The sequence below is a fragment of the Scleropages formosus genome, chromosome 15 (genome assembly GCF_900964775.1).
Source record: "Scleropages formosus chromosome 15, fSclFor1.1, whole genome shotgun sequence".
Taxonomy (NCBI): Eukaryota; Metazoa; Chordata; class Actinopteri; order Osteoglossiformes; family Osteoglossidae; genus Scleropages; species Scleropages formosus.
Window position 1 is genome coordinate 21,194,288 of NC_041820.1, and position 27,242 is coordinate 21,221,529.

Sequence of the window (27,242 nt, forward strand, 5' to 3'; positions counted from 1 at the left end):
CTAACACATTGCCATCTAAAGCTTTCCTCTGTGTACAAGGAAATTTTTGCATGAATTAAAAAATACAGTAAATATTAACAACCAAAACCATGTACTCTTGGAACCAGGATGTAGAGTAACTGAGATAAACTGTATTTAAGGACCCAATAATGCAGTGCACAACTTCACATTATATCCATCCATCCATCCATCCATCCATCCATCCATCCATCCATCCATCCATCCATTTCCTTGCCCGCTTGTCCTTCTAGGGTTGTGGTCGCTCTGGTCCCCCCCAACTTCCTCTAGCTTAGCCCCAGCTGTTCCTAGGCCAACTGTGAGATATAATCCATCCAGCAGGTCCTAGGCCGACCTCAGGGTCTCATCTCAGTTGGCCGTGCCTGGTATACCTCCAAAGAGAGGCGCCCTGGGGGCATCCTTATCAGATGCCTGAGCCACCTCAACTGGCTCCTCTCAATCTGGAGGAGTAGCGGCTCTACTCTGGGTTCCTCCCGGATGTCCGAACTCCTCACCCTGTCACGGAGAGTGAGTCCCAACACCCTGGAGAGAAAACTCATTTCAGCTGCCTGAATCAGTGATCTTATTCTTTCGGTCATTACCCAGAGTTCATGACCACAGAGAACTTTGCCTTATGGCTCAGCTCCCCCTTCACCACTACAGTCCGGTGCAGCGACTGCATTACTGTTGCCGCTGCTCCCAGTCTGCAGCCAATCTCATGCTCCCTTCTCCCCTCGCTCAAGAACAAGACCCCAAGATACCTAAACTCCTCCACCTGGGGAAAAGTGCCATCCTATTCCGTGAGAGAACCATAGACTCAGACTTGGAGGTGCTGATCATCACACTTGGCTGCAAACCGTTCCAGTACGTGTTGGAGGCAACCATGTGACGTTGCCAAAAGGACAACATCATCCGCAAAAAGCAGAGACATCACGTTCTGACTCCCACATAGAATGCCCTTCTGGCCCCGATTGCGCTTTGATATCCTGTCCATGAAAAGCAGCAACAAGATTGGGAACAAGGCACAACCTTGGCGGAGTCCAACACCCACCTTGAACGGGCTTCACTTAATGCCAAGTATGCGAACCTAGTTCTCATTCCATGTGTACAGAGACCGAATGGCCCACAGTACTGGCCCCGGCACCCCATACTCCCTAAGCACCTACATGGTCATAGGCTTTCTCCACGTCCACAAACCACATGTGGACTGGATTAGCAAACTCCCAAGCCCCCTCAGTTATCTGTGAGAGGGTAAAAAGCTGGTCCACTGTTCCATGGCCAGGACGGAATCCGCATTGTTCAATCCAAGGTTCAACTATCGGCTGGAGCCTCCTTTCCAGCACCCCAGCATAGACTTTCCCAGGGAGGCTGAGAAGTGTGATACCCTGATAGTCTGCACACACTTCCCTTCCTCTTTCTTGAAGATGAGGACCACCACTTCAGTTTGCCAATCCAGAGGTACTGTCCCCAAGGTCCATGCAACATTGCAGAGGCATGTCAGCCGTGACAACCCTATGATATCCAGGGCCTTAAGCCGTTTCGGGCAAATCCCATTCGCCCTCAGTGCTTTGCCAGTGTGGAGCTTTCCAACTACCTCAGTGACTTCCACCAGGGAAATGGACTCTGATACCCCGAAGCCTCTGGCCCTGACTCCTGTAAGGGAGGCATATCTTTCAGGTTTAAGAGTTCCTCAAAGTGCTCCTTCTACCTCCCGACAATGTTCTCATTAGAGGTCAGAGTTTCTCCACTTTTGCTGAAAACAGCTTGAACAAAGCTCCTTCGACCCCTCCTGAGCCACTGGATGGTTCTCCAGAATCTCTTCGAGACCGACCGATAGTCATTTTCTATAACCTCTCCAAATTCCTTCCATGCTCTGGATTTTGCTTCTGCAACCGCAGCCACTGCCACTTTTTTTACCTACCGGTACCTATCTGCTGATTCAGGAGTCCCCAGAGCCAACTAAAGGCCTTCTTCTTCAGCTTGATGGCTTCCCTCACCACCAGTGTCCACCAGCAGGTTCTTGGGTTGCCACCATGACTGGCACCAACAAGTTTTTGGCTATAGCTATCTCTGGCTGTTTCCACAATGGAGGTTTTGAACAGGGTCCATTCAGACTCCATGTCCCCTGCCTCCCAGAAGGTCTCCCAGAGGTGTGAGTTAAAATCATTCCGGACAAGGTCCTCTGACAGTCGTTCCCAGCACACCTGCCCTATATGCTTGGCTCTACCGGGTCTGTCCATCAGTTTTCCCTGCCATCTGATCCAACTCACCACCAGATGGTGATCGGTTGACACCTCAGCACCTCTCTACACCCGAGTGTTCAGAACATGTGGCCTCAAATCAGATGAAACGACTACAAAGTCGATCACTGACCTTTGGCCCAAAGAGCTCTGGTACCAAGTACACTTATGAGCATCCTTGTGTTTGAACATGATGTTTGTTATGGACAAACCATGACTAGCACAGAAGTCCAATAATATTTCAGCATTCGGGTTTATATCGAGCAAGCTGTCCTTCCCAATCACCCCACTCCAGATTTCTCTGTTGCTAACACAAGCGTTGAAGTCCCCCAGCAGGACTATGGAGTCTGTAGGTGGGGCTCTGTCCAGAACCCCGCCCACCCTCTCCAAGAAGGTTGAATACTCTGAACTGCTGTTTGGTGCATAAGTACACACAACAGTCAAAGTTTTCCTTTCTGCAACCTTAAGTCGCATTGAGGTGACCCTCTCGTCCACCAGGATAAACTTCAACTGTATGGCAGCCAGCTAGGGGCTTGTGAGTATCCCCACACCCGCCTAGCACCTCTCATCCTGTGCAGGGAGAGAGACCACCTCCTATCGAGGAGTTTGGTTCCAGAACCAACACTGTGAGTGGAGGTGAGCCCAACCATATCCAGTTGGTATCGCTCAACCTCCTGCACCAGTTCTGGCTCCTTCCTCCCTAGTGAGGTTACAGTCCACGTGCCAAGAGCCAGTTTCTGTTACGAGGAGCTGTGACGCCATGCGACGCCATGCGCCACCATGCTGACTAAAAAGCATCGCACCCGACCCCCATGTTGGACCTTGTGGGTGGTGGGCCCACATGGCCCCCCCACATCGCCTTTTCGGGCTGAGCCCGGCCACCAGGCACTCGCCTAGGAACACCACCCCCAGGCCTGGCTCCAGAGGTATGTCTCGATGACCCTATTCCAGGCAGGGTCTTTACATTATATATGTACAAAATAGATTGAAACCTTTCAATATAAAAAAATGGTTACAGTTATACAAGTAATCCTGAGGCAGTTATTTTAGATAGTTCTCAACTTGGATGTCATTTAGCTTTATTCCATACATTACAGAGCAACAATATTCAAAGGTGTGAGCTGAAAGGCTTACATTTGAAAACAAAAAAAAAGACTTTTGCGGTATGTCACCTGTAGTATCACAGCACTTTGTAACTGTGAATAGGAACACAACATTAAGAAAATTTAACCCTCCCACACATTCAAACTGAAATCTTAAAATTAGGTTTTTTAATTCCACCATCCAGCCTCTTTGAGAGATTTTATGAAATATGTTTTCACCTTTTACCCTTTTTCTCAACATATCACACTTGCAGAATCTTGGGAAAGAGCACACCTGCTTGCTGTTAGTCTTCCTGGGTGAGTGCACTGTTCACCCAGTTCCTACCATGGTTCCGCTTCCACCTACTCCATATACTCCTTAAAAATACATTTCTTCTGTACTTTGGCGAGGTGGGAGGAAAATGCTAATAAAAGATGAAAAGAACCAGATGGAAAGAAAATGCCACTATTCCATACGTGAATGGTACTATATGAAAAGTTTAGTAATTTGATTGATTCTAAGCTGTCGGAGGTTTCTGTAAGGTCTGAAGAACGTGTGACTCACTAAGACCAGGCACATTAAAAAAATGAATATTTTCTGACTTAGTGTTCTCATTGTATGTTGAAACAAATCAGAAATTTGAAAGGCAGTAATTAAAGTAAAAAGCACAAGGCAGAGGGGGGTCCACCCTGGACAGGATGATGAATCACAGTACTGTACAATAAATTATTTAATATATATATTTACTTACTATACTTACTTTACTATATTTAATAGGTATACTTATAGCTCTATAATAACTTCTTCATTATGGTAGCCATTAGTTGACCGTCTTCTTTGTTTGTATCTGTTTTTCTTGCCTTATGTCTGTGTTAAAGCGCTCTGTGTCACTGCGTGAGAAGAGCGCTCTATAAAAAATAAAATAAATAAATAAATAAATAAATAAATAAATAAATAATATTTTCAGCACTTTTATGTGAGGTTTTTGACAATGGCTAGTGGGGAACTTATTGAAATCCACATGGTGAGTGAAATGTTATTGGATTTGTTTTAGGAATATCAAAGGACAGAAATATCAAAGGACGTGTGGAAGATGGTCTTTAATGGTGCAGAAATATGTTCCACAGAAAATCACAAATAAGGATGACGATTAATAATGTCTTTCATATCCTATTGACCCTTAAATTTCTAAGAAACGCACCTAAGTCACCTAGTAATGGATGACAGTGAGCTACGAAAGACAAAGTGGGGACCTAACTTCACATCCATCCATCCATCCATTACTGAAACTAAAGAGCAGCAAAAAGTTAATAAAAAACAAACATTCAATCATAAAAATGGAGTGAAAATGGTCAGTGGACTGCATCTGTCTTGGTTTCTCGCACCCTTGTTGCAATTTGAGGGACTTCTTGCATCCTTTTTAGTGCAAGTGGAGCCTCACTTTCCACATTTTTCTGGATGCCTCGTAATTTCAGTGTGAGTGACAAGGTCCTTCTATTTCGTGTCCAGTGCATGTAAACAAGACATGCGGGAGGAATCCAGTTTGAGTTTTGAGCAGCTTTGTAAATCCGGAAAGGGCTTTTTTTTCTGTCTTCCACTGCGCTAGCAAGAAATACCAGTAAACTAAGGGGAATTTCACCATTGCACGGTTCAATGTTTGCGCGGACTGACCGCGGAGCCCCACAAATAGCGGCTTTGTTTGTGCAGAAGGAGCGTCCGTGTGCGGAACGACCCAGGACACACGGCAGCTCCGCATCATTGTGTTTGTCTCAGCGAGACTGCAGCTATTTGCTAAAGGCTTAAGCCCCATTGCTGCCAATGCGAATAAAAACAAGTGACACTGAAGCGCTGCAGCACCGACTGCACTGAGTGAAAACGCAACGGCAGAATTCTATAGGACAGAAGCAGGCTGAGGAGAACAGAAGCAGCGTCGCGTCCCAGGTGAGCGCCACGCGTGTCTGCTGCGTGCGCTCCGTCACGGTGTGTGACGGACGGTGTCTCCAGCGTGTCCACATGGGGATCGGTGGAGGAAGTGGGACACAGAGGGTCCACAGTGTGGGTGCAAAGCGCATCGACATCGCGCCCTCCCTGGCGATAGGTGCCCCGGTTTGCTCCGCTTGGAGGAGGAGGAATTCCGCTTTCCGCCTCGTAATTCACAACAAAACACGGCGCGCGGCGTGGCAGCCCGCTACGTACACTGCGTGTCCGTGTGCGGGGAACGACAGCAGCGCGGTTGCCGGAGGAGCACCGTTCGCAGCATCCGCAGCCCCGCGGCCGTGGAGCATCGCGCCGTGAGTCTCGCGTTTAACCCGCTTTTCCAGCGCGAGCGGCGCGTTTCACCAACCAGCGCATGGTTGATACTGCGTTCCACCTCCATATATAATATCATATTATGGATATCCAACGTGAAACACACGTCTGTTGTGTTGCTGTGGCAGCGCACGTCTATATTCCTGTTTGACCGTGAGGTCTGTTGTTGAGACTTGGTGTTTCAGGATGGAGGTTCGGATCTCAACTCTGATGGTTTCTTTGTTCTTCTTTCCATGTTGAGAGTCATGACACAGGCACTGTGCTTTTGTGTTGTGCTGATGTGTCCTTTCCCATTGCAAACAGAGGCGGCCTGGCAGGACTTGAGTTGTGTCCACCTCCATCTGTCAAGCTGGACAGCGCTGGAGGGAGGGATGGGTTCCAAACCCAGGGTGGAGGCTTGATCTGAAGGTTTGTCAGAAGCCCACCTTACATGGGGAAGATCACTGACTGCAAAGAAGGAATTCTGTGGGACAGAAGTGCTTCTCTCTTCAGTAATGTGCCTTTTAGAGTCATGTCTGCTAACCATGGCTGGATGGGCAAAAGCACCCCGGGGTTTGAGTGGAAGAAGGGAACTGTTAACACCGAAAAAGCTTTGACAAGCCTTGCACCCTGTCCTTCACATCTGGAAAGCAGTATTACTGCATTTGCTGATCTTCTGGCGTTTTCATGTGGTAAACAAAGAGCTATATATTAGCTGTATATAATTCACTAGAACCATGACATTTCATCCAACCTGCCTGATGAAATGTGAATGAAACACATAATCTTCTACACTGTGGAACGACTGCATTATATTTTAACTTTAAATTTAAGTGGACTGTAGTAAATTTTAGCCAAAGCTGTTGAGATTTCATGGATGGAGGAATGAGACAGTCTGGCACCTAAGTCCTTCTAGCTGATTTTTGAAAGTGATGTGAGGAAGAATCTGAGGGAAGGGTGAACTCAACCACAATGGAAGCAAGTGATGTTGGCAGCTGGGCCTCCACTGCAGGAAACGACAGCAGCGTCTTCACCACGCCAAGCCACATCCTTGATCTCCAGAATGGATCTACTCCTCTGGCATGGTGGGATAACGTGAGCACCAGAGGGATGCAGCTTTTTGAACATCGACTCTATGACCAGGAGAAGTCCTACCGAGATTTCACCACCACCATCCAGGTGTTCATCTTTGTGGGCTCACTCTTGGGTAAGTGAGTTACACAGTTTATGGGTGAGCTTTCCTGTCCCACGAACCTTCACTGTCTGTCATTACTGTTACTGTAATGTTACTGTAGCATTTTATTCTGTTGTCACTCAGTAGGACTTTGCAGTTGGGTGTTGATATTATATCTGTGAAACAAAGAACACAATTTCTTATTGCCTGACTGATGCAATTTTTAAATGATAAATAACCATCAGTTAGATGTTTATTTTCCAGCTGGCCATCACTGTTTCTTCCACATGTTTGTGGCTATAGAAGGTCTGACTTCAGAGTCGTCCTCCATCTCCAATGACAGTTTAGATAAGTATTGCCATAACTTGGGGCATCTCACTGGGAGTTCAAGGGTGTAACACCATTAGAGAACAGTAGTGTGGAGGCTTTGTTTGGCTGAAGAATTTTAAGTCTTGTTCAGCCCCTTTGACTAAATGGCTCTTTTGACTAGCTCTTGAACTTTCCAGAAAACTTCCATGAGGGTAACCAAATCTTCTTACAAGCTGTAGAGCTGCTGCAATTGTAAGGAATGGGAAAATCTTGTGAAATATCCCTATAGAGGGATTAACCATGCGCTGCATAATCAGACAAAAGAGGTCATATAATTATTCTAACACAGTTACCATGTGAAATTATTGCATCAGTGGTTTAGTTTAGTGGGAACAGAATACAATAGTGCAGTGTAAGGTGCATTATTTTTAAGGTGCAGAATATGTATTTTGGTTGTCTATTCTTACTTTGACAGGCATTGGCTATAATAAGGACAGATTATGATAAATCTTTTACTACCCAACTCTGACTTCACCTGCTTTCTTTATGTGAAAGCTCATTGATAGATTCTTTTATTCAATGTACTATAGTAGTGTGTGATTACCAAAGAACTCTTTCATAGTCAGCCTCCTTGTTCAAACACCGATGACACTCACTGGGTGGTTTATACAGTTTTTTCAAGCACAATATACAGCTGGTCTTGCAGACATGCTTGTCCATCTAAGTTGGTTCTTTACAAATAAATGACAGGTGCCATGTTGTATATTGGAGGACTGAGCTGAAGCCACCATCTGACACTTGATGGTGAACTGCTGAAAAGTAGGCCCATCAAGGCTGTGATCTCAGTAACTGTCTCAGCTCCTTGACTGAAAATCAAAGTGTTTTTGTGGTTTTTTTTTTAACGCTTTCCATACTTAACAAAATACAGACATTTTTTTAAAGATGGCAAATATACATTTACATTATATTACATTTGCATTACATTAAAGCAATACACAACTCGGAGAAAATAAAAAGTGCTTTTCATAGCAAAGAGCTTAGATGCAGACACTGGATTATCAAGACAATGTTTGTCTAAAATCACTGTTTCTGCCAGTTCTGGATGACACGTAGCTGTGTATAGAACTGAGAGTCAGATTGGAGATATGAAGGTGATCACAAGACAGATGGTGTAATGCAAATTTCCATAGCTGTTAAATTTAAACAGATTGCTTGTGAGAAATAATGTTCATACTGCACAGCACATTCAGTTTATTTATCTGCCTGGCTTTAAAACATTTTGATCAATTCAAAGGTTGGCCAAGTGAGATACAACCAGAATATAGTTCATGCTCATTTGAAAGGGACGCAGGAACTGTCTGAAAATTTTTCACTGGAGCATTTGCCCTGTGAAGCACCACAACACTGGTCCAGCCTTAGTTATATGAAGTTCTTACTCCGGCAAAAATTTTACAAAAGTCCCCGTGACTTTAGAGTCTAAACTGGTGAAGCATGTTTGAATGATCCTTAATCTTGATATTGCAGGGTTTGAAATGCAGATCATGAGGGCTAAATGCCTAAGATTTCTTCAATAAGACAAATAGTTTAGGGGGCGTGGTGGCGCAGTGGGTTTTCCTGGGTCCTGCTCTCTGGTGGGTCTGGGGTTTGAGTCCTGCTTGCGGTGCCCTGTGGTGGACTGGTGTCCCATCCTGGGTGTGTCCCCTCCCCCTCCAGCCTTGCATCCTGTGTTGCCAGGTTAGGCTCCGGTTTGCTGTGACCCTGCTTGGGACAAGCGGTTTCAGACTGCATGTGACAAATAGTTTAGTTTTTGACACCAACTAAACTTTTTCACATTGCTCCAATATTTAGCTCTCTGCAGTCTCAGGTTAGTAAGGAATGCTTGGCTTTCGATGGGAATGTCTAAAGTGCTTCCAGGTGCTTTTCACAGTCTGCAACTGATATTCTATCTATCTATCTATCTATCTATCTATCTATCTATCTATCTATCTATCTATCTATCTACTTAGCTGATACCTGTGACAGCTAATCACAGTCTTATGAAATAGTATTGCAATCAATTAATTTCATTGCAATTTATTTTTGTAGAGCACTCTTCTCATGCAGGACAGAGTGCTTGAACAAAGGCTAAGGCAAAGAAACAAATACATCAGATAAAGAAACCAAGAAGACAGTTGACTACAGACTAGCATAATACACACACACACACACACACACACACACACACACACACACACACACACACACACACACACTTTCAGAACCGCTTGTCCCATACGGGGTCACGGGGAACCAGAGCCTACCCGGTAACACAGGGCGTAAGGCCGGAGGGGGAGGGGACATACCCAGGACAGGACGCCAGTCCATCGCAAGGCACCCCAAGCGGGACTCGAACCCCAGACGCACCGGAGAGCAGGACTGTGGCCCAACCCACTGCGCCACCGCACCCCCCTTCACTAGCATAATACATTATCAATTATTTTATAAAGCTATAAGTATGCCTCCTGGCCACGGAGGAATGAAGACTCCCAACTGAAAGCTAAGGGAGATAAAAAAAACCTCTGGGGGTCCAAGTGCCAGTTGTTGTTCACCCCTCCTGGGTATTCTAGGTTTAATATGAATTCTAAGTCAGTTTGCAGGTAATAATGGCATTGTTGCTGTATGGTAGCTTGATTTTCCAGTTCAGCAAAATACATCTTGTCCATCATGGCAGTTGGTCATCAACTTCAGTCAGCATGGGGTGCTTGTGTGACAGCCAGCCGGCCCCCTCAGGTCTCATTGTCAGGAAACAATGCTGAACAAGAACTTAAAGAACTGAGATTAATACATTTTGATACAGAAGTGGGAAAAAAATAAACACAACCAAATGGAATTAACTTTTGTGGTAATATGCCCGAATGAACATGCCAGTGTTTTGTCTGGATTTGAAGACTGAGACAGATGGGGCACTTCTGACAGTAACAGGTAGACTATTCCACAGTTTAGGTGCTCTATAACTAAAGGCACGCCCTCCTACTGAGGTTTTATTGATCGGGGTAATTTAGGGTAACCCGCATCCAATGAATGAAGATATCATCCTGGGATACAAGAATCAATAATCTGTTAAAAGTAAGCTGGAAAAATACCATGTACTGCCTTACAGATGAAAAGTACACACACACACACACACACGCACACACTCTCAGAACCACTTGTCCCAAACAGGGTCACAGGGAACCGGAGCCTACCCAGTAACACAGGGCGTAAGGGACACACCCAGGACAGGACGCCAGTCCGTCACAAGGCACCCCAAGCAGGACTCAAACTCCAGACCCACCGGAGAGCAGGACTGTGGTCCAACCCACTGCGCCACTGCGCCACCGCACCCCCCTCAGATCAAAAGTAGATTTTTGTAATCAACCCTAAGTGTAATCGGGAGGCAATGCAAGAGCCTTCCTAGTTCTAGTGATATTTCTCGTAGCCGCATTTTGTACCAACTATAGCCTGGATACAGTCTGGTATGTACAATACCAGATAATAAAGCTGATAATAAAGCATTAAAATAGTCCATCCTACTTGAGACAAAAGCATGAACCAGTTTTGTTTTTCAACTGAAGGAAGCACGGCCTAGTCAAAGCATTGACATGAGACACAAATTACAACTTTCCATTCAACAAGACACTCAAATCCTTAACACAACTTGTACGTATGAAGCTTATACCATTTGTGGTAAAGATTGGTCTGATAGTGTCAAGAGTTTTGCTATCACCACCCATCACAAGTACCTCTGTTTTACTGGCATTTAGAGATAAACATTTTTACTCATCCATAACTTTATATTGGTAAAACAGTTAGCTAAAAACACCACATGTGATGGGTCATCAGGCTTAAACGAAGCATATAGCTGTGTGAAACACAATCAATCTGATACAGAAGTAAACAGTCATTTAACAGTTCACCAATATTCATTACAGACTCACACAGCATATAGTTAGTGCAGTGATAAAAAGCAAAATATTTGTTGCTAATGAATTATACAGAAAGTGTGTGTGGGGGGTGGCGCAGTGATGCAGCGGGCATGGCTGGGTCCTGCTCTCTGCCAGGTCTAGGGTTCAGGTCCTACTTGGGGTGCCTTGTGATGAACTGGTGTCCCGTCCTGGATGTGTCCCCTCCCCCTCCAGCCTCACACTCTGTGTTGCCGGGTTGGACTCCTGCTCGCTGCGACCCCGCTTGGGACAAACGGCTTCAGCCAGTGTGTGTGTGTGTGTGTGTGTGTGTGTGTGTGTGTGTGTGTGTGTGTGTGTGTATGTGAATTATACAGAAATAAGCTGTATTGCTACTGAGGAAAGGAAAACAAAAACCCCCAGTGCAAGAAAATGAGCGAAAAACAAACCTCTGGGCTTTAACTTACATATAGATTCTTTGCATTGTCTGTGTTTTATTTAGTCATGTGTCACTTTGGAGAAAAATGTTTGCTAATTGAATACACATACATATAAATGTAAACATTCTGAATATACAGTTGCGGTAACTTTAAGAGACTATCCTAAGAGTTTTTGAGGAAAAAAAAAGCAGATGTTTTGAGCACACCCATACTCACTGAAGGACTCCTGTTGGAGGGAAATTTAAAGATTTACCAGAGGGATAACAAAAGTTGCCTGAAAGCCAACATTATTGATCTTCAATCTGCCTGTCACTAGAACAAACAAAGTGGAAGGAAAATTGATTTCATAGTGTGCAGTCTGTTTTGATGGAGAAAGAAAATGGAAAAGATTATTCCCATCATGACAGATGGACACTGGGGCTGGGTTGTAGTACTTGCCCAGTTAAACTGGTTTCTGTATTGTTTCCTCAGTTAAAAGCACTGTCCTCTTGCAGCAGGCTTTCTGTGAAGCATTGATAATACAATTTTAAATAGTGAAGAGATACTTTTACTCTGTAAAGAGCTACAAACTGAGATAAGCTCCAAGAAACACTGGTCAATATAAACTTAATATAGCGAGCAGCTTTCCATTACTTTATTTTCTTAGTCTTTTACCCAGTTTCATAAGTATTTCTCAAATATGCTCAGTAAGGCACATCTGATGTTGTCTTTTCACTTTTTTTTTTACTGATTTTGGATGTTGTTTTCTCTGTTTTGTCCCTGCCTTTGTTAACAAACAGGAAATTAATGTTTTCAATTTTGCTTCCCATGACTTAAAGATGCCATTTAAGTCTGCTGGGAGTTTAGGAAATATGTTTGATTGGGGAACAGTTTTTTTGAAGCACTTCCAAATATAGCCCCAGCAATTGTTTATCTTGGCGATGTGCACAATTCTGCAAATAACTTGGTAGCTGCAGGAGAGAAATACATGCAATTAGATGGAAAGTATAGTCAGACCTTACCCCCTCAGAGCTTCACCTCCTGGGAACCTCACTCCTGGACACCACGTTGAGACGACTAGCTCTGAATGCATTATTAGCTTGACATTAACTGGCAAAATCCCATGAATATGTGTTTACTTAATAATTTATCAAGCCCACTCCCATGAGTGATTGAAACAACAGGTAAGCGGCACTGATAAACTTTGAGACCCTTGACAGATACAGGCATCCCTCAATTTACAAAATTAATCTCTTCTTGAAATGAGTGTGAATATCGAAATTTTGGATACCGAAAGCATGGTTCCCATTATTTTAAATGGGGGAATAATAATAATAATAATAATAATAATAATAATAATAATAATAATGTGTTCCCAGCCCATACAAAAACCCAAAACAAATTCTCCCAAAAATCACTGGAACACTGTAAAACACCTACATAACAAACAAACCATGGCTTCAGCACCATATAACACACTACATTCTATTTATTTAGAAGACATTTTTTTACAAATCCATGATTTCAGCACCACATAAAATGTGTTTACACACATACTGCTCTGGGGTATATCCCACTTTTGTTTTTAAAATGATCAGTTCTCAGCAATAACCAAGCAGGGATCTACTGAGCATGTCTCGTTTATTGTCAACAACTTTCTAAAACTGTGCACTGTTTCCAAAATTCCGATACATAAGCGAAAAACAGGTAAGCTTTTCCTTTTAATTGCTTTGCTGTCTCTGCACACATGTGATCAAATAACTCACTCAGTGTGGCTTACAGGCACTTCGGTGGAATTTCATACACTTCCCATTATGCCTCACTCACTTAAAGCAATACTCTGAAATACATTCTTAAAATACCAGCAGATGGGAGCTGGATGCAGATGCACCAACTATAGTACATTACTGCATTTCCGCTTCAGTTTTGGGTTACAGAACTTTCAATTATTTTTGAAATGGTTCAGATAAATTTTGTTATATTGATTTTCTTGTTCCGGAAATTGAAACTTGGGTATCAAAACCCAAGAACTGTTATATTAAAATTTTGGATAAAGAGAGTTCATAAGTCAGCGGGGGTGCGGTGGCGCAGTGGGTTGGACTGCAGTCCTGCTCTCTGGTGGGTCTGGGGTTCGAGTCCTGCTTGGGGTGCCTTGCGATGGACTGGCGTCCTGTCCTGGGTGTGTCCCCTTCCCCTCCGGCCTTGCGCCCTGTGTTACCGGGTTGGCTCCGGTTCCCCACAACCCCATTTGGGACGGGCGGTTCTGGAAATGTGAGTTCATAAGTCGAGGGATGCCTGTAGTTACCATCAAGAAATTAAGTTATGTGCTTTGCGCTCCCAGGTAATGCCATGGTTCTGTGGTCCACCTGCCGCACCACTGCATTCAAGTCTGTCACCAACCGCTTCATCAAGAACTTGGCATGTGCGGGAATGTGTGCCAGCCTGGTGTGTGTGCCCTTCGACATTGTGCTGAGTGGCAGCCCACACTGCTGCTGGTGGCTCCACACACTCATCTTCTGCAAAGTCATCAAGTTCCTTCACAAGCTCTTCTGCTCTGCCACTGTCCTCAGCTTCACAGCCATCGCTCTGGATAGGTAGGCGGGTCTTGCATTATAAGATCATCACACATAGGAGTCCATTTCATAATGCCAAACATTCATGTTAGTTATTTTAGTTATGTGTTTAGTTAACACTTCTCCAAAATGTCTTACAGTGTTAAGTTACTTAAAGGTACTTACCTATTTATACAGCAGGGTAATTTTTACTGGAACAATTTGGGATGAGTACCTTGCTCAAGGTTATTGCAGCAGGAGGTATTATTCAGACCTGGGTCCTGAGAGGCAAGACAGCAGTTCTAACCACTATGCCACCTGCTGTTCATGTACTCCAGTGTTCTACAGCAAACAGTTTGAACATGGTCTACATAACTTATAGATCTGCTTACAGATCTTGGATTCTGTAGTTATGAACTAACTTCTCTGCTACAGTATAGTGTCTTTCTTGAGTGGTCATATGGCTCAGAGTTGCTGGTTGCCAGTGTCCATTCTTCAGCTGGCACTCGGCTTTTCTGCAAAATTCCAGGTGATTTCAGGAATGGAAAGACAGGAACATGAAACTGAGGTTTGTGATATTTGTTGTATGTGTGCCCTGGAATTCACTGCAGACAGATGAGTCCAACAGAATTTGACAGAGCTAGACTTAACATGGAACACCTCAAAGAAAAAAAATTGTGATAATCTTCAGTGACAGCTAATGTAATCGGCTCTCTTTTTCTGTTGGGAAATGTCATTTTGAAAAAGATATTACTTCAGAAGTTTTTTTTCCCATTCATTATTATCATATGTATGTTCAATTGCTCATGTGACATCATTACTCGGTGCCTCTGTTTCTGCAGTTCATTTGTGATTGAGCACCATAAGTGCGAATTTGAGAATGGAGAAGGTGCTGCTAGTGCACTGTATTCAACACAGACTAATGGGCATCAGTGATGGCAGATATCTTCTAATAGAAGCCACAGTGATTTTAAGTGAAACATCCCACAGGTTGAATAAAAACTTTTAATACCTGATACAATCATTTTGTGCCCTCCAACTAGTGGCCCACAGTAATCCTCTGTGTCTTTAACCAGTTGGTGGTGTACTTGCTGAACAGGTCAAGGGTCTTGCCCATGGAGGAGATCAATGGGTCTTGGGGTTAACTGGTCTCTGTAAGACAGACACCAGTGCTGCAGTGAGACACTTCATCCTGGGTATGAATATGCATCACACTGCATTTCTTACAATTTACATTTATTTACATGTTACATTTACATTATTTCAATTAGCAGATGCTTTTCTCCAAAGCAATGTACATCTCAGAAAACAATAGAAAAGTGCATTACATTAACAGAAGGAGAGATGTGGATGCAGACACGTGATTCTTGAGAACAAATTGTCACATCCCACCTGTTATACACTGTATAATAATTATTAAACAGAGAACATAGTGCACATTTATCAAACATAGAAAAGATCTGGGAAGAAGTGAGTCTAAAAGAATAGCTTTCAGACCCTTCTTAAATGTTGAGAGAGATTCAGCAGTTCTGAGTGAGAGAGGGAAGTCATTCCACCACATGTCAGCCGTTACTGGAGCAATTCAGGGCAAATACGTTTTCCAGGGTACCTCAGCATGAGGTGGGATTCAAACCTAGGTCCTTCAATGAAAGGCAACAGTCCAACCACTGTGCTAGCATACCAAATGTATTTCTCAATTTATTAATTTTAAAGAACATCAATGCACACACAACAAGCTCATGCATATATACAGACCTAGATGGACAAACATACACAGACATACACACAGAGCTCAGGTGAGATGAGGACTCAGGCTTGAATTATGATTTTTTTTTTTTGTTTTTATCCTTTCCCCATCATGACTGTGTACTGGAGGTCAGGGATGTTGACAGGCTAGAGAGAGGAGCCGCTCTACAAGTGTGTGTGGAATGCAGTGCTTCACAAAGAGGAGCCTGTACACACTCTGCTCTTCTCGCCTCCCCACTCTCTGAATTATACATAAGAGAGAAGCGAGGGGTTTAGGTGTACTGGGCTCTCGGCTCGCTCCTGCTGGGGAGCCAGGACACGATCCCTGTGTCACTGTGAGCGATGTAGCACCAGTTACAGGTGGTCTCCAGGGCAAGACAGCTCTCTGTAAATTCAAACCAAAAGACTAAATTTATACAAGTAAATATTTCATCTAAGGGTAACAAAAATTATGTGCAGTAGGACTGTTTTTTTCTTCATCCAGTTCCTGTGATCTCTATAATGTCTGTTCTTAACTATTGGGTTAAATCACAATTTCTCTTATCTTTCTTTACGACACTGACCCATCACAGTCTTTATTGCTTAATTGTTATGATTCTGCTGGAAAGCAGGCTGGGTGGAAATCCATATTACAGTACTTTACCACGCTGATTGATTATTGTGTAGTATTGTCGTGGTGTCATGTTTCAACTGAATGCTTGATATTGACAGAAGGATTTTGTTCTTACTTTGACTGCAGATTTAAAGTTGTTTTCTTGCATTCTTAGATACTACTCTGTTTTGTATCCACTGGAGAGGAAGATCTCAGATGCCAGGTCCAGAGACCTGGTCATCTACATTTGGGTCCATGCTGTGGTGGCCAGTGTGCCGGTTTTCGCCGTGACAAATGTGACAGACATTTACGCCACGGCAGTCTGCACCGGGAACCAGAGCTACCCACTGGGACACCTGGTCTATGTAGTGACCTACAACGTGACCACCCTCATTCTGCCACTGGCTGTTGTCTTCTTCTTCATGGTGCTCATCCGACGTGCCCTGAGCGCCAGCCAGAAGAAGAAGGTGATTATTGCCGCACTGCGGACGCCACAGAACAGCATCTCCATCCCGTATGTCTCTCAGCGCGAGGCTGAACTACATGCAATGCTTCTCTCCATGGTGCTCATCTTCATGGCCTGCAGCGTGCCCTATGCAGCACTGGTCATCAGCCGCTCACTGCTGGATGTCTCAGAAGTGTCCACTTTCCTGCTGCTCACTGCTGTCTGGCTTCCCAAGGTGTCGCTGCTCACCAATCCGCTACTCTTCCTTACTGTCAATGGGTCGGTGCGCAAGGGCCTGCTGGGTGCCATGGCACAGCTTCAGCGCCGCTACAGCCGCAGAAATGCGGTGCGCTCTGAGGGCATGGCCGAGGTGGCGGGTGAGCGCGGTGTGCGCTCAGGAAGCCAGCTCTTGGAAATGTTTAACATTGGTCAGCAGCAGATATTCCGTGCTGCTGAGGATGAAGAGGAGGAAGAGGAGAATGAGGCACACTCTGTAGTCTCCCGAGGTCCCTCACAACAGGAGGCACTGGAGCCCCATCCTCCAACCACACATGGGACAAGGACTGGAGTCATGGCTCCCAGGTGCTCCCCACTCCACAGCTGTGCGGAGTCTTCTTCCCAGGTGGCACCGGCCACACCCTCAGACTCTGAGGATGGTGCCAAGTATGCCACTCAGTTTGGCTTTGGACCCTTTGAATTGCCACCCCAGTGGCTCTCAGAGACCAGGAACAGTAAGAAGAGACTCCTTCCTCCACTGGGAAACACCCCTGAGGAGCTCATTCAGACTAAACAACCGAAGATCCGCACCACTGAGCGTCGCATCAGCAGAAACAACAAAGTCAGCATATTCCCCAAAGTTGACCCCTGAGATTCTGCTGGACAGTCCACACATTACTGTGTTCCTTTCTATTTCTCCTCTAGGCCTGATTTCGTAACCAAGAGCCACAAGCAGTGAACGATTCCGTTCAGGGGGACCCTCTTCAGCCTTGTTCCGTAATGAAGTATGGCTCATGGTACACTGTGACCCAACCCTTGTTCAACCGGAAGTGTCAGAGGAAATGCTATCAGTCGTATAGTGAGCATAACTGTTTATGGAATGAAAGCAATAATTGTTGTAGCTGTAGGGCCAGAGTAGTACTTATGAACTGTGGATTTATCACAGAAAGACTTTCATGTGCAATGGTTACCTTGCAGAGGGGAGAAAAAGATGACTCACTTCGGCCAGAAGGTATTTTGGTGAAGTGCAGACTGATTTTGTGTATCAAGTTGTTCACACATGATACTTGAGTAATGGCTTTGAATACTTTACAAATGAATGACTTTAGAAGTATGCTATCATTTTCATGTTAAATGACTGACACACCCATCTTTGTCTTAAGATGGTGATTATTTTGGTTTAAAATTTAGAAGGAAATAAGTAAAACGCATTCCTACTTTTTCTTTCTTTTTAACTGGTTACATGAACAGTTAGCTGTAGAGAAAATGGGCAGGTGAAATGAGAAAGTCAGAGACATTAACAATGTATGAAGGTATGAAAACAGAAGAAAACTAAAGCTGTGAAATCATGTATTACATTGTTCCTGGTCAATATATAAATCACTCAATTGTTTTCAATTTGAAAATCTGAAGTCTACAGTGAGCTTCACAAATAGGAAGCAATTAATGGAAATGGAATGAATTGGAATCCAAAACAGTGACAGCAGAAACAAGTTAATAGTAACAGTTGTTTTTATTGGTACATCTTAGACAATGATGCCCACTCAACATTAAACTCTACATGTTAGCACAGGCAATATTTTATATTTGTGTGTATTTCAGGGAGGAGAGTGGTCATTTCTTCTTTTCACTACCATTAGATCATTTATTTGCCCACAGTGACTTTGAGATGTTTCATTCTTGATTTGTAGTACAAGGAATGAACTCGGTTTGGTCAACTGACATTTTGATTTGATTTTTGCTATATAATCTAATTTCAGATAATTTCTGTATTCATAATTACTGTGACAGATTTGTAACATAAGTATAACTCAAAATTACATATATAAATGGGATTAGACCAAGTAACTCTGTGTTTTTTTTTATTTGCATGTTCACATTCATATCAGCCTAAAAATTGCTGAAACATTTTGGCTAGTTATTGGGTGAATGCAGCCCCATGGGCAGGACAGAAGTGGTTCAAACAAAAATAGACTTGTTGTAGCGTCCAGACAGGGAGTCCGACATGGATGCGCGTTGCTGTTACGTCCAAACACGGATGAAAAGTAAAATAAAGTGCAGAGTGATATTAGAAGTGCACTGGGCAAGGTGAACAGTGCGACGCGAATCTGTGAGTACGACTTAAACCCAGAGGCGTGACGAAATACCGGACTGGAACACTGGACCAGGACCGGAGAACAAGAGGCAGGAGTTGACAAGACGTGCACTTGGGACTGGAACATAAACACCTGTGAAACTGAGGAAACAGCAGACTACCATGCACAGGTCGATAGCACAACGAAAACACTAATCAAGAATCCGCAACCCACCATCCACTGCTTGTTCCCTTTATACCTCAGCAATTACGAGATTGTGAACAGGTGCTTGGGTCTGGGTCTACGGTAGGGAGTGGTGCCTTCTCTGGCCTGTAGGGGTATTACCCCTGGGGGTCGTCACACTTGTCCTAAGCGAAAAGAGCGAATATACATGCCTTCTTGGAAGTATGAACAAAACCAAAAACACAAAAATTGTGGATATTGCAAAAAAATGTACGCGAACCTAACAATATTGTCAGAGTCAAACAAGCTGCCTCATAAAATAATTGTGTACTTAGAGGTAGTTTGTGTTCATTATCAGTTTCAATTTCATTGTAAGACTGCAGGGGGCACAGTGGTGCAGTGGGTTGGACCACGGTCCTGCTCTTCAGTGGGTCTGGGGTTCGAGTCCCGCTTGGGGTGCCTTGCGACAGACTGGTGTCCCGTCCTTGGTGTGTCCCTTCGGCCTTGCGCCCTGTGTTGCCGGGTAGGCTCCGGTTCCCCGCGACCCCGTATGGGACAAGCGGTTCTGAAATTATGTGTGTGTGTGTGTAAGACTGCAGCTTCTGGACATCTGTCCATAAAGTACAGCCACAGCTCACTCCATGGGTCTGCCTCCCATGATCATAATTTGCCACTGAGCTACAGGTCATTTACAAAAAATGCAAAGCACTTATACTGTATTATTATTAATTTATTTTTACACATTATCATTGTGGAGCGTCTCAAATCTTTCCGGCAGCTGATGATCTGGTAGAAGCTGGTATTTTCTTACATTAAGCAATATAAAACTTGCAGATCTTTTGATATCAGCATGGAGCAGGAAATACAGGTTTACCCTCTGGGCATATCAGCAGAACAGTGAATGGAACTTCAGCAGCTGAACTTAGTTTTATCTCTAAGTCATGCAGCATGAAGATAAGGCGACTTATTATAAAGCATTTTTACCTTCCTAACAGGTTAACTGATGCAATCTGACAGAGATTCCACTTTTACCCTCACCTGGCCCTTACTGGTAGCACTCACTTAGTCTGCACAGTCCAGTTTCTAAGCAATCGATTACTCATTTATTGTTATTTTTTGTATATACCACTGGGAGATGCTGATCAATAACACCTCCTACCCAAACCCTAAGGTACCAATAATATGCTGTCAGTACACATAAATGGAAACAAATAATTAATGACTGCAGCAGTGACAGGAGTCTGAAAAATCAGTGTCATTCAATAAACATGCATCTGTGAGCTTTAGTAATACTAAGAAGTAACATGCAAAATACCCATGTTCTACTGCCGTGCTTAAGCTGGATGGGCCATTCAGCTTTCTAACATAAGCTTTTAATGTTTTGGCCAAAACAATGTGACATCCAGAAGGACTATTTCACTCAGGATGTTTTTTGGTGGATAGTTATACTGAAGCGGCTGGGGGTCAGTTATATATGCTATTTTAATAAGGGCCCATAGTTCTAAGAAGATTTTTTTATTGCTCCTCTGAGAAGTGTATGAGGTGCCATTGTTTCCTGCAGAGTCTATTTATTTTCCCCATGGGTTATAGAAGCACAATCAGAATGCATCCCCTTCCAATGCAGTCTTTTTAAAATTAGTCATGGAAAATGACAGCCTTCATTGCTACTCAGCCCTCAGCTCTGATCTGATCAGAGTTTTCACATCAGCACTGACAAAAAAATAGAGCTTCCAAGACTCTTCCAGAGACTTAAGTGGATTGGTAAGGAGGGCAGCCTTCCCTGCAATTACAGCAGCTGTCATTGATAATGTCCTGATGCATGGCTTCCGAGGGAGCTCACAAGGCTTTTTTATCCATTGTTCATATCTGGTCAGCCTTTTTATTCAAGATTTTGTGCAGGCTTTCAGAGGAAAAAGATAAAACCACAGGCAAGTCACTACCGTAGGTACAAAGATGAGTACAGATGTATGGTAATACAGCAATCCCTCAATTTACTAAATTAATCAGTTCCTGAAAATGGTGCCAAGACCAAAAGCCTATTTTCCATTATTTTAATCGGGAAAAATAATAATTTGTTCCCAAGCCATTTCAAAACACCAAACCACACACACTTTCTGAACCGCTTGTCCCATACAGGGTCATGGGGAACTGGAGCCTACCCAGCAACACAGGGCGTAAGGCCAGAGGGGGCAGGGACACACCCAGGACAGGACGCCAGTCCATCGCAAGGCACCCCAAGCAGGACTCAAACCCCAGACCCACCGGAGAGCAGGACTGTGGTCCAACCCACTGCACCACCGCACCCCCAAACGCCAAACCAGTTTCCCTAAATTTCACTAAAACACCTATATAACTATCAGCCTATAGTTTCAGCATGACATAAAACACTACATTTGTTCATTTAGCAGATGTTTTTTTTTTCCAACGTGATGTACATCTCAGAAAACAATACAAAAGTGCATTACAAAAACAGACAGAGATACAGACACCCGAATCCCTTCATGATTATCAAACACTTAGTGAGGTCATTAATGGGTACATTTCTAGGCAGTATGCAATTTATGCTAAAAAAAGGTAAAATAATTTAAAATAAACAAACAAAGCAATTTACTGTAATGAACTGTTACTGTACTCAGCAAGTAAAGAGAAGAACAATAGATTGGAAGTTGTAGCACATGGAGGAGGGAGGAGGCTTGGCAGTCATTCTTGTGCTGCCACTGCATATATCTGCGGAAGCAAAGCAAACTTGACACTGGAAACCAACACAAAATAGCTGATAGTACACTAGAGCCAAATACAGTACATTAATGCACTTCAACTTCACTCATGCGATGCACGACTTTCAAATTTTTCTTGGTCATGCTTTAGATTGATGTTGTTATACTAGTTTTTTTGTTTTGGAATTCAAAAATGAGTTATCCAAAGCCAAGAGCAGTTATACCAAAATTTCAGATAAAGAGTTTTCAGATAAAGTAAATTGCAGGATGTCTGTATATAATCTATTTTTTTTATAGTACATATATTAATGAAATAAGAAGAACAGCAGTTTTTCAGGTGGAGCTGGCCACATGAAGGGGTTGGCAGTGCAGGAGTCCAAGGGGAAAACAGCAACAACATTATGACATTAGCCCTGAAGAATTAGCATGGGGACACCAGTGGAGGGTTCTCCAAGTTCAGCCTCACTTCACTCGGTACTTATATATAACAACAAAATAACAGAATATTTAAATTTATGTAAATGTGTTACATAAACATTTTCAAATTGCAAGGTCAATCATTATGAAAATGTCTTGTTAGTCAATATATGTGTGCATATGACCAATACAGCATACCGGCTTTTTATTATTTTACATTTAGAGGAGGTTTCCTGTCTTGGTTTAGCCCAGACACTTGATACTACAAATATCATAGGGCATCATATCTTACTGTATTGGACATGTCTGCCCTCTGGAAGGCGCTTGATCTTAGCCTGGTGTGTGAAATATTCTTGGAGAAGCTTGTATTACCAGTCATCATCAGTCTGGCCTGATTTTGACAGACATCTCAATTCAAAACGTCCACAGGGCACAGTGTCTGTCACGGAGTATGATTTTTACTGGCAGGTTGTGCCTTGGAAAGCTGCAGAGGTGAGGTTGAAAACATCTTGAGCTGGATTTCCACTGCCCTAGTTTAACAGACACACTGTAAGTCTGGATAGTTTACATTACAGCCTTGAATACTATCATGGTCCTTGCCGGAAGTAGGGGGTCGGACATAATTGCAGAGCACCGCACTTTATTGAGGGGAATCCAAGAATCGTGGTCTCAAGACTGGCAAGGTCGCCGATGTGTGAACGTGGTTATAGGGATTATCCAGTCGTCGTCGAGAAACAAGCAATAGTCAGAACACACTAAGCAATGAAGGAGAGGTCAGGAGTCAGGTGAAGGAATAGGGGCGAGGACAGGATTACAAGGAAGGTAAGCAATACAGAGCACACAGTAGTGAGATGTATGGCTGAATGAGGTTCCGCAGTTGCTACTGTTCTACTGTAGCCTTTTATGCATCTCCCCTTGCGATGCCCCCAGGTGTTCTTCATTGTGTCAATGGCGTGGGTGTGGCAGATACAATGGACACAACTGTACATACATTACAGCCTCGTATGCAATGAACATAAATTTCCATACTTTGCAGCCTTTGATAGAATAGATACAAATGTCTATACATTACAGCCTTGTACACGCTGGCTCTCACTGAAGACTAAGAAATTATTGACATAATAAGCTGATGACTTGTTATGAAGAAGTTGTCTGCAAAATATATGCTTGACACTGTCATCTTTCATATGTCTTCAGTCCTTTTAATTATGTTTTTGTAAAGTTTTCTTCCTTTGACTCCTTTGAGCATAGCCAGGAGTCTGAGAAAGGAAGCACAAATTATTGTGTTTATACCTTCTGCCTCCTCTGATTCTTTCAAAATACTTTAATCTGAAGTAATCTTCTTCTGAAACATTGCACAGTTCTGTGGCTGGTCCTCAGCTGGAGCACATGGTGGACTGGCCGGCTTCCTGTTGTTACAGAAGTTGTTGAGCTAATTTTGCACTTCTTAAAGCCTTTCTTACAATCAATGATCACCAAAAACATCTTTATACCATTATCATTACTACCTTGATGTAGTCATCTAGAACACTTAAAAAAGGGAAAATTATAAAGAACAGAATGCAAAGGAAATAGTGCAGCTTGAATAAAACTGAATGTCCCCAGCTGCTCGAGACTTGGGTGGGTATGATAATAATTACTATGATGAGGCTGATGGGAGCACTTTTCAGTTACAGCCCTTGTACTGCTTTTGGGAAATGCGGTACTCACCTACAATGCACCCTACTGTTCACAATGGGTCTATTTCCAACAAATGAAATACATCGAAGCAGAATATGAATTATTCAAATATGAAACATTTAATGGACTCAGGAGACCACCATGCAGACCCAATAAAGGAGTAGTTTTATGTAGGCTTTGTGCTTCTTAGAAAGCTCAGAGAAATTTATTTCTTCCCACAATTCTTGATTATGTGGAATTAGAGCTTTTGCCAAATCGGGTTAGTGTTTGCCAGATGAACGCACAGCGGCCATTGGTTCTCCCAAAGTTTAAGAGTTGTATAACATGGATGTAAGTTTTATTCGGGCAGCTTAGTAATTTAGCAAAAGCATTTATATCTTGTGACTGAACAGAGGCAGTAGATAATGTGATTTGTGAGACAAAGAAATTAATTGGTAGCTTGATTGCATTTAATAAGTTGTACAACTGATTTCTGCAGTAATGTATGATGCACATGAGCAGGTCTAAAGCTGGGTGATGTCATTCATCAGGAGTTCCATATCAGTAAGAAGGAGTACCTTTTATTTCAGCAGGAGTTTACATTTTATTTATTTAGCAGACACTTTTGTCCAAAGCGAATTCCAATGAACTTCATGTAGTGTTATCAGCCCACACACCTTATTCACCAAGGTGACTTACACTGCTAGATACACTACTTACAATGGGTCACTCATCCATTCATCAGCAAAACACACTCTCTCTGTGTCACTCACACACTGTGGGGAACCTGAACAGCATGTCTTTGGACTGGGAGGGAAACCAACACAGACACAAGGAGAACATGCAAACTGCACAGAGACTGAGTGGAGATTGAACCCATGTCCTCTCACACCACTGAGGTGCTGTAAGACAGCAGTGCTACTCGCTGTTCCACAATGCCACCCAGGAGTGCAAAGAGATTTCTTTTTTTACTGGCTATTACATCAGCAGCTTCTACAGACCTTTTAAGAGGTTGTAAGCTTTCAGCTGCCCGCAGTGAAAAACGACTTGCAGACCCTGTCTGTGCAAACTCTCCTGCTACAATGGGTGACCTGCAAAGTGTAAAGAGAATACAAGGCTTAGCAGGTTCAAAAGCAGATTGCAAAGCCTTGCAGGAGATGGAGGCTTAGTGGACAGCTAGGTCATACAGCTAAATTAAATGCAAAATTAACTGTCCAGTAGCTGTAAACGAAACTAACAATCTTTTTCAACTGAACTCTTCTTCAAGAGCTTCAAATTAGTCATGAGGTCCAACATTCCTCAGATTGATGGAACAAGCCTAGAAGGAATGCTCCATAAAATGTCAGACAAGGTCTCTACTTCACCCTTTTGCACTCATTTTTAAAGTAAACTCTGCAGACACAAATTTTTAGTTTTTCCTCCTATTTGTCTGGCTGTAGCATTTTTTTTTTACCTATGAAATCTAGGATGTTTCAAATTCCAGGCTCTGGAATGATGCTGTAGCTGAATACTTGATTACACTGGCTTATTATTCAATGTTTACCTGTAGAATATAACATTGATATTATATTGTTAGCATTGGGGTGTTTCTTCTATGTTGTTTCTTGTATGTTTTTCAAAGGAATGCCTTCTTGGCTGTCAATAACTGTGTTATGTGGTATCTGTGCTACAATGTGGTCCTTGTGCTGTGACAAGCTGTAGAGATCTCATTAATCAGATGTACAATCATGGTCATACTGTCCCTTAGAATGGTGGTGCAGCAGGCTGAAGCTTATCCATTCTTCACCAGCAATTATTGGATCTCCTGAATATTTTCATCGAACCAGTCTTTGTTCCTCTTTGTGGAAAACCCTAGGACTTCTTCAGAGGTCTGCAAAATGGTGGTTTTTAGGTGTTCCCAAAGTGCTTCTGAAGAGGGGTCTGTGGGGCAACCAGGACCCTCAAATCTTGACTGAAGATTCGCCTGGAAGTCAACTTTCACTTCAGCTGACTGGAGATTGCAAACCTGAAATTTCTTCCTTGGAGCCCCTCCCCTTTTTGGTTTGGGTTTAAAGTGAAGACAAAGTTTGCAACGCACAAGACGATGATCCATTTGACACTCCACTGGGCATTACTCGGGTGAGTAAGATGTTTCAAAGGTCTCTCTGGTGCACCAAGATGTAGTCTAAGAGGTGCTAATGCTTGGACCGAGGATGCATCTAGGTTGTCTTCAGACTGTCTTTCTGCTGGAAAATGGTGTTAGTACTTGCGAGTTGCTACTCTGCACAGAACTCTAACAGAAGATGCCCGTTATTATTGCAGTTTCCAACACCATGTTTGCCAAGTACTCCTTTCCAGGCTTCTGAGTCTTTGCTTTACTCTGGCATTGAAGTCGCCAAGGATGATGACCATTTGTCTGCAGGGGCATCCTGTACGAGGTTGCACAGATCAGTGTAAAACTTGTCCTTTACTGTAGGATTTGCTTGAAGAGTTGGGGCGTACAGGCTGAAGAGTGTGGCATGCTGCTTGTTTCGAAGTGGGAGGTGCATGCGGTCTGAGTGACCTGTTGGCAGGTTTCCAAATTTGGAGGTGATGGAGTTCCTCATCATAAAGCCAACGCCAGAAAGGTGTTTCTCAAGCTCTGGCTTGCCTGACCAATAGAGGGTGTAGTCTGCGTCATGTTCTTGAAGGCTGTCTTTCTCTGGGAAGCGGACTTCACTGAGAGCAGCGATGTTGACATTTACCCTTGAAAGTTCATGGGCAACTAGAGCGAAGCGTCATTCTGGGCGACCACTGTCTGCTGTATTGAGCATGGTTCTGATGTTCCAGCAAGCAAGCTTTAGTCCTAGCACATTTTGTGATGCAGGTGTATGCCTTTTCTTCTTTGTTGTTTGATGGCATTTGAAGATGCCCATTGACCACGACTAGCCAACTGGAGGGAATGGAAACGAGGTTTGGTTAGGTCATTGTAACAAAAGGAGGCCGAGACGGTCACGTGCGGTGCTCGTGAGGAGGGGTTTATTAACGGGCAGGTGTGTCAGTGGACAGAGGGACAGGGGGAAAAGGGGGCACAGGAAACTGGTGTCGAGGGGTGGTACTCCAGGTGCGGGATGGGGGTCAGTGAGGTGCTCGGGCTCATGCTTCCTGGTGCTCCAGCTTCGTCTCCGGCATCCAGGCTTCACACTCTCTCTCTCTTATTGGTCCGCCTGACGGAAGAAAAAGAGGACCTG

The 27,242-nt window shown here is 43.5% G+C and overlaps 1 protein-coding gene across 1 annotated transcript; it reads left to right on the forward strand.

The window, feature by feature from the left end:
- Positions 1-5,789: 5,789 nt before the first annotated feature.
- Positions 5,790-18,633, forward strand: gpr176 (G protein-coupled receptor 176). Its single transcript, XM_018727490.2, has 3 exons — positions 5,790-6,816; positions 13,773-14,025; positions 16,497-18,633. Exons 1-3 carry the CDS (start codon positions 6,582-6,584, stop codon positions 17,632-17,634), a joined length of 1,626 nt encoding a protein of 541 aa, XP_018583006.1. The 5' UTR covers positions 5,790-6,581; the 3' UTR covers positions 17,635-18,633.
- Positions 18,634-27,242: the final 8,609 nt, after the last annotated feature.